This window comes from Sinocyclocheilus anshuiensis, unplaced genomic scaffold (assembly GCF_001515605.1).
Source record: "Sinocyclocheilus anshuiensis isolate Anshui unplaced genomic scaffold, SAMN03320099.WGS_v1.1 scaffold1326, whole genome shotgun sequence".
Classification (NCBI taxonomy): Eukaryota; Metazoa; Chordata; class Actinopteri; order Cypriniformes; family Cyprinidae; genus Sinocyclocheilus; species Sinocyclocheilus anshuiensis.
The window spans coordinates 152,252-166,529 of record NW_015554159.1 but is presented as its reverse complement, the minus strand read 5'-3'; the positions used below and the strand labels follow the sequence as shown (position 1 = coordinate 166,529).

At 36.3% G+C, this 14,278-nt stretch overlaps 1 protein-coding gene across 1 annotated transcript in view; it reads right to left on the bottom strand.

Moving 5' to 3' along the window:
* LOC107670801 (serine/threonine-protein kinase 32C-like) overlaps positions 1-14,278 on the bottom strand; it is a 99,353-nt gene that overhangs the window by 15,290 nt on the left and 69,785 nt on the right. Inside the window, exons 4-11 of the mRNA XM_016463567.1 lie at positions 12,724-12,897; positions 9,128-9,165; positions 8,849-8,938; positions 6,887-6,990; positions 4,894-5,010; positions 1,411-1,536; positions 749-877; positions 58-125 (exon numbers count right to left, since the gene is read on the bottom strand). Coding sequence (XP_016319053.1) covers positions 58-125; positions 749-877; positions 1,411-1,536; positions 4,894-5,010; positions 6,887-6,990; positions 8,849-8,938; positions 9,128-9,165; positions 12,724-12,897 — 846 coding nt within the window. The remainder of the gene's footprint in view (positions 1-57; positions 126-748; positions 878-1,410; positions 1,537-4,893; positions 5,011-6,886; positions 6,991-8,848; positions 8,939-9,127; positions 9,166-12,723; positions 12,898-14,278) is intronic.

The following is a 14,278-nucleotide window of genomic DNA, read 5'->3' as shown; positions in this document are numbered from 1 at the left end:
AAATAAATAAAGTGCTCACTGGGTTGTAGAACAAAACTCTAGTGTTTATAGTCTCACTTTTCACGGTTGAAAATCATGAACTCTTGCTGGACGACTTCAAGGCACTCCTGAAGATACTCGTTCTCCTGAGAGAAAAACAAAGAAACAACTCGTTAATCAGCTCTAACTAGCCATCAGACGGTTGAGATTCCTGCTGGAACACACCAAAAATAGCCTGCCATACTTCAGGAGCAGCTCCAGCACTGAAAGCTTCATAATTTAATCATCCAGATAATAATGCTGCATCTACAGACCACAGGCGCTCGTCTTCAGGCCTCTCGAGCTCCAGAGCTGATTCATCCTGATCTGATTAGAGACACGCTTTGTGATCGCGCAAACACACGGAAAATATCTGGAGAACGGCGTGTGTGTGATGGATGGAGACGTCAGTCAGGCTCAATATAATAAAGCCTGAGGGATGAACACAATCAGTGCACCGGCCTTTAGTCCGAGACGCTCTTATCTCAGCGATGTGTGTATATGTGTTGTGCAGTATGTTAAGTGTGTGTGTGTGTGTGTTGTGCAGTATATTAAGTGTGTGTGTGTGTGTATGTGTTGTGCAGTATATTAAGTGTGTGTGTGTGTATATGTGTACTGTATGTGTTGTTCAGTATATTAAGTGTGTGTATGTTTGTGTGTATATGTGCATGTGTTGTGCAGTATATTAAGTGTGTGTGTGTGTGTGTGTGTGTGTGTCAGTTTCACCCACAGACTGAGAATCTTTGCTGTTGTCTCTCGATCTGTTTTTTGCCAGTCGCTTCTTCTTCTTATGAAGAGGACGAGACTCCAGAATCATCTCCTCCAGTTCAAAGGTGGGATCGCAATGCAGACGACCCTTCTGTTTGAGAAACAGAGTAAGTGTTATAGAGAAACATCTTAAAGCAAATATTCAACAAAAGCACAATCTGACCGTTTCTTCTGTAAGTTCATCATGTGTCTGAATACAAGGTCCAAAATGTACCTAAATGTAGAACATTTATTGGCCATAAATATAGTTTTACTGGCTTTTACTTCCCTTTGGAATTATTTATTAAAGGGGCTCAGTGTCTCAGCAATGGTGTTTTTATCAGCTGTTTGGACTCTCATTCTGACAGCACCCATTTCTTCAATTCTGTTCTCATGATGAAACAAGCTACTGAAATTATTGAAATTATTTCTCAATGCTTTTGCATTTGCTTAAAAAACTTCTGCAATTCACTTTGCATTTGCCCAGTAAGAGTGCAAAGATATCCCAAACCAAGACAAATGCATTGATATACAATATTTTTCCCTTATAATTTGTGTGTGTGTGTGTGTGTGTGTGTGTGCGTGTGTGAGTGTGTGTGTGTGTGAGTGAGTGTGAGAGCGGTCACCAGTTGAACTCAATCTCACATTGGGAACAAAGCCGGGCTCCATCTTCTTCTCATAAACGTCGTCCCAGTTGACATCGGAGAGGTAGGGCGCCGTCTGCATTTGAGCCAGACTACAGAAGCGATGCTCTGGGTTTACAGTCAATAACTACAGAAACACAAAATACAAGCACATCCAGGACGAACACCATCAGGACAGTCCAACAAACAAACCAACCACACTTCTCACGCACACACAAACATCAATGCACACCACACCTGACTTCTGTAATGTGACATATTTCTGAGTAAAACAGGATATAAAGAGCTAAATTAAACAAAATTAAAAACATTTATTAACTTGCTCAGAATGCACAGACCCAGCTAACAGGAACATTCTGCCAAAAGTTATGAACACATTCTTCCAGTAACATTAATAAAATGTTCATTCAGATTTATCTGGCCTTTGATCTCTGTTCTCAAAACATTAATCATGGAACATATTTCTGAAACGTTGGATGTTTATATAATGTTTTTCAAGTTTCATTCAGTTTGAATGTTCAGGGAACAATCAGAAATAATGTTTTCATAACTTAATGGGAATGTTAGCAATGTCTTTCAACATATTTTTGTTAGCTGGGGAAATTCCTCTTTCAGCTCAGGAGATCTCAGGTTTCATTTAAGTATCCGTTTGATTCTTAGGAGACATACAGACACTAATGAGGGAACGGGTTTATCTCTTTTGATTGCAGACTTTGTATATCAGCCAATCTGAGCACGGTTTGAAACTCCTAAAACACTCACATCCGAGAAAACTTGGGTCTTTTTCTCAGGAGAAAAGCAAGAAAACTTCACATTTACATTTATGCATTTAACAGATCTACTTATCTACAGCAACCTACAATAGAGGAGCATAAGCAATCCCTCACAAGCGCATTGCATTTAATATGAATGCTATTTAGGAGAAACTTGAGGTTTTGATAGATGTGGCAGGAACAGATTCTTTATCTTTACATGCATAGCTGAATCTAATAGTCATAATTGATGGATTTAGCAACATCAGCGCTGTTACTGAACTGACTGGAGCTGAAGAACGACACTACTGCTTTGGATTCGGCTTCGTCTGAAGACTGAGAACCGATCAGTTTACTGTGTCACAAGGATAGTCTCCTACATCAGTGTTTTATACTGATTAAAAAAAAATATTACATTATGTTGGAATTAAAACTTGAAAATATAAGCAATACGTAAAAAAATAAAATAAATAAATACAAAACCCAATGTTAATTTTACTTATGTTTCCAAATGAGATCTCATGAAAATCTCAATAATTTCTCCTAATTTTTTATTTTTAGATCTTGTTTTCATTTAAATTTTAGCTAAACTTTCTTTTTTTTTTAAAGTAATTTTATTCTTGTTTTTTGTATTTTTTATTACTTTTTTTTAATATGGCTATATAATTTTTATTATTTTTTTCTTTCAGTTTTAGTTTGAATTATTTTAGTACATCCAGTTAAGCTAAACAAAAATTAGAAATGATGCCTTGGTAACCTTTAAAATAAAATAATATAAAATACAATTATTTTATTTTATTTAAAATAAAATAAAAAATATATAATAAAATAATAAAATAAAATAAACAAATAATATTTTATTTTATTTCAGTCTCACATGTGAGCGTTTTAGAAGAGATTTCAACAATGTCTCAAAGTGTGCTCAAATTGGCCGATATACCAAAATCTGCACACAAAGGTAAGAGATCTTAAGATGAAATCGGATCATTGACTCATTTGTGTCTGTATGTCTAAGAAACACCTGGATCAAACTGACACTTCAATTAAATAAAACAGAGAACTGCTGAGCTGAAAGAGGAAGTTCTGCACAACACACTTCCTGTGGGTCCATCAGTTCATCCTACCCACAATGCTCTTCTCCAGTGATTCATGCACACAGTATAATCTCCCCATATCTCTCAGCTCTAATAAATTACTGTAATGTCTCTCTGTTCTTCACCAATATCTATTCTCCTCTCATAATATTTCTTCTCTCTCTCCAGCGCTCCAGCAGAGCGACACTAGTTTCCTTCATTCATCTTATTTTGTTATCTCTCCAGCTCATTATCATCTCCTCCTCTTTCTCTCAATCCTTCCCTTTATTCTCTCCTGCATCATTAGAGTGTTTTATCCTCTCTTCACTCATTCTGACTCCATCTGCGATCTGTCTGTTTTCATTTCTCTCTCTCCATTTTCTGTCCATTTCATCCTTATTAACGCAGTTTGTTGAGGTAAAGGCTTTTCCGACTCGGGCCAGAAAGAACTCCCCTAACAATCACAAACGACACCATAGCAACCACCCACAATACCCTAGCAACCACCTAGAACACCCTAGCGACAGCAGATCAATGTGGTAAAACAATCAGAACATATTAGCACCCAGAACCACCCTAGCAACTACCCAAAACAGCCTAGCAACCACCTAGAACACCCTCACAACTACCCCAAACACCTTAGCAACCACCTAGAAAACCCTAACAACCACCCTGAACATCCTTACAACCACCTAGAACACCCTAGCAACCACTCAAAACAACCTAGCAATCACTTAGAGCACCCTAGTAACCACCTTGAATACCCTAGCAACTACCTTGAACATCCTAACAACCACCTAGAACACCCTAGCAACCACCTTAAACACCCTAACAACTACCTTGAACACCCTATTATCCATATAAAACACAATAACAACCACTCAAAACAACCTAGCAATCACTTAGTACACCTTAGTAACCACCTTGAACACCTTAACAACCACCTAGAACACCATAGCAACCACATAGAACACCCTAGCGACTGCAGATCAATGTGGTAAAACAATCAGAACACATTAGCAACCACCTAGAACACCCTAGCAACTACCCAAACACCCTAGAAACCACTTAGAACACAATAGCAACCACTCAAAACAACCCAGCAACCACTTAGAACACCCTAGAAACCACTCAAAACACCCTAGCAATGCAAAGCAATGTGCTAAAAACAATCAGAACATGTTACACACAAAATGTCCTGCCAAAAACTTGTTAGGATGAGTTAGGATGCCCTAGCAACTGCAATATTCTAAAAACAATCAGAACATGTTAACAACCACATAGAGATGTTCAGGCAACCCCCCAAAACACCCTAATAATCAACCCAAACACCAGAGCAACCACCTAGAACACATTAGCAACTGCAAAGCAATATGCTAGAAACAAACAGAACACATTAATAACCTCAATGTCCTGTCAAAACTCCATAGCAACCACCCCAGTAAAGATCAAAGAACACCTTAGCAACCCCCTGGTAACCATCCAGAATATCTTGACAACATCCAACTAGGTTTACACTGTCGTAAGTATATGTGAGTGGGGTTTGCCTGTGTAAGTCTATGACACCATGCTGGGGTGCTATGGACAGTTCCTGCTAGGCTGTTCGTTCTTCATCTGGAGCATTAGTTGTGTATGTTTGTGATGCTCTGTTCACCTCACCTTCCTCAGCAGCGAGACGAGGTCTTTGTGCCAGGATGAGCTGTACTGCACACTGACCGTACTGAACAGCTGCAGCAGAGACTCCACCGAGTTACTGGCGTGGATGTCGTACGGCCTCTGAGAGACAGACAGAGAGAGACATTAATGTGTAACGAATATACATGATAAAAACACTGTTTTGAAATGTTTCTAAAACACTGAAATCTCCAGTTTTTTGTTCATTATTATAACGTTTTTTAAAGGTTACAAAAACGTTTCTAACAGTGTTCTACTAACTTTATCTTCACCCAAAACATAATGTTATTTGTGTTCCTGCAGCACAAAAGCAGTCTTAAGTCGCTGGGGTATATTTGTAGCAATAGCCAACAATACATTGTATGGGTCACTATTATACATTTTTCTTTTATGCCAAAAATCATTAGGATATTAAGTAAAGATCATGTTCCATGAAGATATTTTGTAAATTTCCTACCGTAAATATATCAAAACTTAATTTTTGATTAGTAATATGCATTGCTAAGGACTTCATTCGGACAACTTTAAAGATGATTTTCCTCCTCCTTCGGTAGTAGGCAAAAGTGTTGGGAAGGTTACTTTAAAAATGTAATAAGTTACAGATACAAGTTACCCTATTTAAAATGTAATAAGTAGTGTAACTATTTCAGTTACTTTATTAAAGTAAAGTAACTGTTACATTTGATTACTTTTCTAAATTTCCAATGAATGTTTTCAACTGTTAATCATTTTGAAACATTTAAAGCAAGCAGGATTAACTTTTCAGTAGCACTCAACACTGATTACTGTCAGACTTTCAGAATCCTTCATCACTTGAAATTAAGATTAAAATAGTTTAATTTTAAAGCACAGCCACCACAAAATCAGACTTCAGCTCCTCATCCAGAGATCATTCTGAGGTAAATACAGATTTAAAATCATAAAAAGAAACAGTTAGTAGCTATGATTCTGTTTTTGAAATCAACCCAAATAGGTATTTTATAATAAATAAAACTTTTATCAAAAAAGCATGTGTCCTAAACTCCTGAAACATTGGTGTCTCATATTTTAGAGCAGTCAATGCAATTTAGGAAAGAAATCAATTAAATCTGTATGTGGGAATGTGTGGGAATTTTTTTTATGTAACCCCCTTTGTAATCGTTAACACCAAAAACACCATTTTCTCAGCTTTTTGTTTAAAATCACTCACTGACATTCAAATGTTAATAAAAAAAATGCATGGAGCTAGAATAAAACGGTTTGTTCGTTTGAAAGCAAATGCTCTGTTCTTTCCTTTGACATATCGCATGTTCAGATATTGATACAACAAAATATCCATGAAAGTTTTGTGAAAATGATCAAAAATGTTGGCAGTGACTAGCAACTTTTTTTTTTTTGAATGCTGGCAGGGAAAGAGTTATAGGTTACAAAAATGTTTCTTAAAACATTCATCAAGTGTACATAACATCATAGGGATGTTCCAAGAATGTTGATCTCAGAACGTTTTCTCTCAACGTTATATTAATAATGTTATGAGAACATTCCATAAACATTACTTTAAGAACATCTTGTTCTAACATTGATATAACTTTTAATAATCACTAGTGAAGTTTGAGAGAGCGTTCCCCGTTAGGTCCTGCTGAAACTCTGTATGAATCTGCACAGTTAGGGTTAGAGGTTGGTTTATAGGGTTAGGGTTGCAAACCAGCAAAGCTTAGCTGGTAAAGATGGTTGACCAAAGAGGTTAAGCTAGTTAAGCACCAGCACATCAGCATCCCCTGCTTGAGACTTCAGTCCAAACACAAGATTTATTGGTGGCTCGTCAATCTGCGTTTCCCAAAACCATCGGAAGCATCAGTAGATCGTAGAAACCATTGCCACCGAGGTTCTCTACAATCATGCTTTTGGGAATTGCAATTCTGGACTTTTCATCAGTGAAGGCTGTCATCTGCAAAAAATAAATAAGCAAATAAAAAAAATGTAAAAACAAAAAACTTACCCAACTTCGCAGAACCTCAAAGATCGTCACGCCCAGCGACCACCAGTCCACCTCGAACGCATAACCGGTTCCCCCGCTCACGAACGACTGAAAGATCTCTGGAGCTGTCAGGAGAACACACATGCATTCAGAGCATGATTATGATGGGATGTGAGCTACACAGTCAGACTTCGACTAACAAAACAATGTCTGGTCCAGTTATTCAAAACAAGAACTGCCATTCATGAGAAGAGGAGACCGTCTGACTGACAGTTCAATGTTTTAGTTTAATGTTCTAGTTAGATCAGTGGTTCTCAAGCTTACTGACCTTAATGGCCATCTATACCTTTCCGTTCTCCACCATTTCCATAGGGACCAGCACAAAGGATTTGATGCGTAAAACCAAAAACTTGCAGTGTAACAGTTTGCTTTTTGTTTGTCGGGATACAAAAAAAATTAAATAAAAAAATCTAACTTAAAGGGTTAGTTCAGGTGTATATGACTTTCTTCTTTCAGACGAATCCAGTCGGAGTTATGTTAAAAATGGTCCTGGCTATTCCAAGCTCTATCATTGCAGTCAGCAGGTGTTGCAGTGCTTCAGTCCAAAAGAAGTGAAATAAAAAGCGCCCATCCATAAAAAAGTGCCTCACACGGCTCCGGGGGGTGAACAAAGGCCTCCTGTAGCGAATCCATGCGTTTTTGTAAGAAAAATATCCATATTTAATTTATATAAGTGAAATATAATATTAGCCAGGACAATTTTTAACATAACGCCGACTGGATTTGTCTGAAAGAAGAAAGTCATATACACCTAGGATGCCTCGGGGGTGAGTAAAACACAGCCTAATTTTCATTTTTGGGTGAACTAACCCTTTAAGAACTATTTACACTTTTTCAAGCTTCAAATTAGATATGGTTTCAAAGAACGGTCAAAAGATTGTCTAACACCAAGTCCCTTCCTTCTTCTTCAGATTCAAACTAAAAATGGTGGCTTACGTATACGTATTACATATGAAATTAAAATTGACCTATGAAATGTCACATTTGCAATACAAATATCGCAGAATATGCAAACTGTATATCAAATAACAATCACTCTTAAAATAAAGAATATAACAATAATATGGAAAAATATTCTTTATGTTTATCTAACACTGACTCCAAGGCCTTCAACTGTCCGGAGCACTTTTGCATTAAATCTCAGCTTTCCTGAAGCTTTAGAAGCTGAATGTTCTTCAGGGTTCCTGCTCTTTTTAACCAATACATTTGCATGACTTTCCCAGTTTTTTCTGATTTACTGGATGAGGATTAGGGAAAGGATTATTAAAAATATTTTATACTCGCCATTTCTAAGTGATAAAATATTTTAGAATTTTGGCATAACTAGCTAAATGTATAGTCATTGTAAGATTTTAAGATTTGATTAATGTCCATGACTTTTCCAGGTCTAGAAAACGAGGCTTCCTCATATATCTAAGTTATACCTCATTAGCAACCACATATAAATGTCACGGCAACACCCTGCCAACCACCCAAAAACACCCTAGCAACTGCAAAACAATATACTAAAAGACCAGCAGAACGCATTAACAACTAGGGCTGGGTGTTTTTTTTTTAGATTTTAGCAATAAATTAAAATGCAATGTTTTCCCACGATTGTTTGATAATAACAATTAAGAGATAAATCCTAGTTCTTCAAAGGAACTGTTGTGGAAGGGTTGAATCAAAATATGAGTTCTTTTAGATTTTTTAATGCTGGTTTTGTCTTATTTCAAATCATTTTCATCTTAAGGCCCCCTAGTGGATCCAGGACTCCTGGTTGAGAACTGCTGAGTTTGATAACTGAAATAGTTGATCAAACAATAATACATCAGTCTGTAAAAAAATATAAAATGAAAACTGGAAGATGTTCAGAGTTCATCATAATTTCTTGTGTTTGTTTGAGTTCTGGATCTGTGATTTAGATGATGAGACGTTTCTTACCCATGTAAGGCTTTGTACCCGCTAACGCCGTGGCTCGTTCACCGTCCTTGATTATGGTAGCGATGTTAAAGTCTGTTAAATGTGCGTGACCTGAAGAACAACAGACAGACGAGTGACAACCAGACAAGAAGCGGAGCTGAAGCTCAAACGCACGCATGTGAGAACTACTAGAGCAATCCAGGCCAATAATTCCCTCTTTCTAAAAAGGGAACATCAGAAATAGACCGAAGAGAACTCTCCTTGAACCATTTCTGAGAGCTTCGCACACACACATCTCACCTTGCTCGTCCAGGAGGATGTTGTCCGGTTTGATGTCCCTGTGTGGAGAGATCATGACATCATCACGTCAGTTCACATGACATCAACACCTGGACATTATTTACACGCTAGTTCTCTCTGACCGCATCTGCAGCCGTGTTTTGAAAGCTTCGGCGGCCTTCTTTTGTGTGAATGTTCAGTTCTCAGGTGGCTGTCACACTTTCAACACACTCACTAATTACAACGAGCGCACACAACACACACACACAGTCACACTCGCACACACACTATTTAAGAATAAAGTGGCGTCCAGCTAAAGCCGGATTCTGATTCCCTCGCAGCTAATTAACAGAGAGCCGTTCCCCTGCTGTCATGAAGATGCCAGAGAGCATGACGGGATTAATTCACACAGAGCTCTGACACACACACACACACACACACACACACACACACACACACAGGCATAGAGCAGTGACGCGATTGCAACACATCACATTCTTCAAAACAATCTACTGCATCCTTAAAGGAATACTTCACCCAAAAATGAAAATGATCCCATCATTTACTCACACTCAAGCCATCCTATGTGTACAGTGAATGTCTTTCTTCTTCCAGACAAACACAATCAGAGTTATATTACATAATATCCTCGCGCTCTTCCCAGCTTCGTAATGGAAGTGAATGGTGGCCAATTTTTTTAAGCTCCAAAAAGCGCATCCATTCATCATCAAAGTAATCCATACGACTCCAGTGGGTTAATGAATGCCTTCTGAAGCCAAGTGATGGGATTTTGTAAGAAACACATCCATATTTACAACTCTATAAACTATTATCACTGGCTTCCAGCAACTCCTTTACACGAGTTCACGAGAGAGTCAACTTACGACATATGATGTCATTTGACATAGTGAAAACTAAGGTGAGAACTGATGCCTCTTTTTGGAGTGAGTTGTGAATAGAAGCGAGTTGTTTTGGCTATATTGTAGATTTGCAGTGTCCGTCTTAAAAACATGTGCTTAAAATGTTTTAGAGTGTTGCTAGGGTGTTTCTATGGTGTTCTGGGGGGTTGTTAGGCTGTTGCTTCAGTATGGTTTTCTGGGTCATTTGTAGGGTGTTGCTGTGCAGTTGCTCAAGTGCTTGAAATGTTTGTAGAGTGTTACCAGGGTGTTGCTAGGGTGATTCTATGCTGTTCTGACTGGTTGCTATGATATTTCTATGGTATTTTGGGTCATTGCTAGGGTGTTTCTAGGATGTTCCGGTGGCTTCTAGGCAGCTGATGTTTTTAGTGTATTTCTATGGGATTGCTAGGTTATTCGGGGTCGTTGCTAGGGTGTTTCTAGGGTGTTATGGATGGCTGCTAGGTGGTTCGTCAAAAGGGTTCATCTCTACATCTTAAGCAAACCCCTACAGACACATGATTTGAGGAACAACTGATGTCTGGAGCACAAACACCAGTATCCCTGCAGCATCAGCTCTGAACTATCAGTCTTTAACCAGAGCAGGATCTGTCAGATGTTTCCAGATGCTCCGCTCATGCTCCTGATTCCAGGAATCCTCCACTTGGACTAATTTTACCTCGGTGGCAGCGTGACACAACACACTGTTGCTAGGAAACACTTCTGCCCAACTTAGCGCAACTAAATAATACTATAGACAGGAAACACTCCTTCAGAAGCATACAGCGAAATCCACCGCAGAGAAAACAATGTGACTGACTAATACACACACACACACACATACACACACACACACACACACGCATGCACACGCTATCAAAGCCAGAGAGAGAGATTCAGTCCCTTGCGTTCACTGTCAGTTCTGTTCTAAAGCATTTGTGACGGGGCCCAAAACAAGACAAGCACACATTTTATTTGGCACAGGATCCTTGTCTCCCTGAGGAGCCCCGCATCTCTCTCTCTCACACACACACACACACACACACACACACAGCACTTTCTAAATGAGCACACATCATACACTTCTATTGTTTTAATATAAAGTGAATAATAAAGACTCTAATAAAGACTAATCATTTCACCACTGAGGATGTCAGTACAGTGAATTTCAGTCACATTCAGCTCATTTCTTCATCTGTCCAGTATAAACTGGTTTCTGGAAATAAATAAAATCTAAAACTAATACTAAAACTAAAATAAAAGTAAAATATAAATTAAATATAAATAGTCATGTATAAAATAAAAAACACAAAATGACTAAAATCATAAAACTTTAAAAAAATACTATTATTACTACTATAAAACGAAATAATTACTATTATTTACTATTATTACTGAAATAAAATAAATGTTGACTGAAATGAAATAAAATGTACTTAAAATGTACTTACTCTACTTATTTTATTTCAACTAGTTTACAATGTAACATTTCTCATTTTAATTTAGTTTAACTTGATGAACTAACATAACTAAAACTAATGAAATAAAATAAATAAAAACTATATAAACATTAAATAATAATAATAATAATGATAAAAACAACATAATAACAAAAAATCTAACTAAATTTAAAATATGAATAATCAAATAATTAAAATAAAAATAAAAATAAATTAAACATAAATAGCAATGTATAAATTTTTTTTAAATGACAAAAGCACAACAAAATAAAAAAATTAAAACTAAACATAATCAATAAAAATAAAAGCTAACATAATAAAATAAATAAAATCACTTTAATGTAAAATAAAAACTATATTATTAAATAATTATAAAACAACACTTAATTAGATGGCATATTCACATAGACGTGAATGAAAACGTAGCTCAAACAGAAGAGAATGGCAACGTCATGTTTATGAATGCATGAACTGAGAAGATGTACAGCTTTAATGCATTTGGCAAAGTTGCTCAGGATAAAAGCATCTGCCAAATGCATGAATGTAAAAGTAAAACGGAGGCTGTGAGAGACACTGTCTGTTCCATAGGCCTCATCTTCATTCACATCTAAATTAGTTTTTTAAACTGCTTACACACATTTTCAAAACTTTACACACAAATCCAAGAACTGCACACACAAAATGCAAAATGCCTCACATCTCTTGCAAAATGCATTCAAAAGATCACCTTGCAAACATCTTTGCCATAATAGTCAAGTCAATCACAGTTATTTATACAGCGCTTTTTAAAATGCAGATTGTGTTAAAGCAGCTTTACAGTATTAAACAGGGAAAGAGTGTGCCATTCTCCTCTAGCCAGACGAGAGCAGCAGTTTCATTCTAAGTTGCAATAATATTAATTCCTGTTAGATTTTTGTGTGTTGCATAGAGAATTGTGTTTTTTGCAAAAAAGTGTTTTATGTAATTGAAAACTGAGTCAAAGGCTGAGAATCAGTGTATGGTTTTGTAGATTTGGTGTGTGCTTCTGCTGTTTGAGTGTCAGCTTTCAGAAACTGTGTGACAAGCAAAGACCTTGTGTGCAAGCAGCTGAAAAAACTGTAAATACAGGTGAATCCTGACTGAAGTCTATAGTGAAGGACAGCAAACACACTCGCTGCTCAAACGTGTTCTGTGCTCTGTGAGTGTTATTCTGGCAAACGGGTAAATCACTGGAGGCTGCTGATGGATTATAGAGTTAAACTGAGTGAAAACACTCACACACCTGTGTATGATGTGCTGGCTCTGCAGGTAGTCGAGCGCCAGCGCCATCTCGCACAGGTAGAGTTTTACAGCATCCTCGGTGAACTGCACGTTCTGCTGCAGATGATAGCGCAGATCTCCTCCTAACAGCAGATCCACCACCATGAACATGTCCTCCTCGTCCTGGAACGAGTACCTGGAGCACAGGTCAGAGGTCAGAGGAAGTGACATCACACGGCTCTCATTTAACATGCAAATCGCTCTCCTGGTGAGTCGTGTGAGATATCGTCACCATCAGAAGCTCTGCTATTGTCTTTCACAGATTGAGGTTTGCTAATTAAAGTTGTAGAGATGATCTGATTTGGACATTTTCATTAAAGTGTTGACACAGTCTACATCAGCTGTCAATCATCTGTATGCAGATGTTATTCTCAGAGTGAGGTGTCCATCACACTGCTGACAAACTATTGCTCAACACACAGAGAGGAGAGATCTAATCTCCTGCAATCCAAAGTCAGGGAAGCACAGGTTTATTATGTAACTAAAACCCTAAAAAAAAAAAAAATTTATTAAAATAAAATAAATGTTAAGTCAAATAAAATTAAATACAAAAAAATATATATAATAAATTCAAAACTTCAAGCTAATTGCCAAGGAAACATTTCTCATTTTCTGTTTTAACATAACTAAAACTGGAAAATAAAAACTAATAAAAATAACAAAACTCAAGAAAATGACTAAAACTTTATTTAAAAATAAAATAATTTAAAAATGTAAATATTTTTTATTATTTTATTTAGAAATAAAATACAGAGTAATTTTATATCAGCTAATTGCCAAGGCAACATTTCTCATTTCCATTTAGTTTAACATAAAATAAAACTAAAACTGAAATAAAAATTAATAAAAACTATAGACATAAAAAAAATAAAAATGACAAAAACATTACTAAAAATGACAAAACTTTAACAAAATGTAAAATAGAATTTAAAGAATTAAATATTTTAAACAGAAAATAAAATGTAAAAAAATATTTCAGCATTTCGTATTTTTATGTAGTTTAACTTGATGTATTAAAATAACTAAAATGGCAATAGAAATTAATAAAAACTATATAGACATATTTTAAAAATTATAAAATTATAAAAACAACATTACTAAAACTTTAATCACATTTGAAATATTAATAACTTTTGTATATTTTATTCAGAAATAAAATGTTTACAAAAAACATTTAAAACAAAACTAAAATGACAAACACACAACAAAATCGCAAAAATTTAACAAAAATTATTAATAATTCAAAATATTAATACAAAATATGAATGCAAAATATAATTCCAAATATTATTAAAATTCAAAATCTTAATAAAAATTGGAAATATAATAAAAACATACTGTATAATAGTATGTCAGTGATACTAAAATAACACGAGTAGTTCGGTTCAGCTGCTGATCACAGGAATGAAGTTTCCATTTCACACTGAGTCCCTCGTTCTCATTATATACTCATGAGATGCTGTGAGGACTCTCTGAGCGGTGTGTGTGTGTGTGTGTGTGTGTGTGTGTCAGTGTGA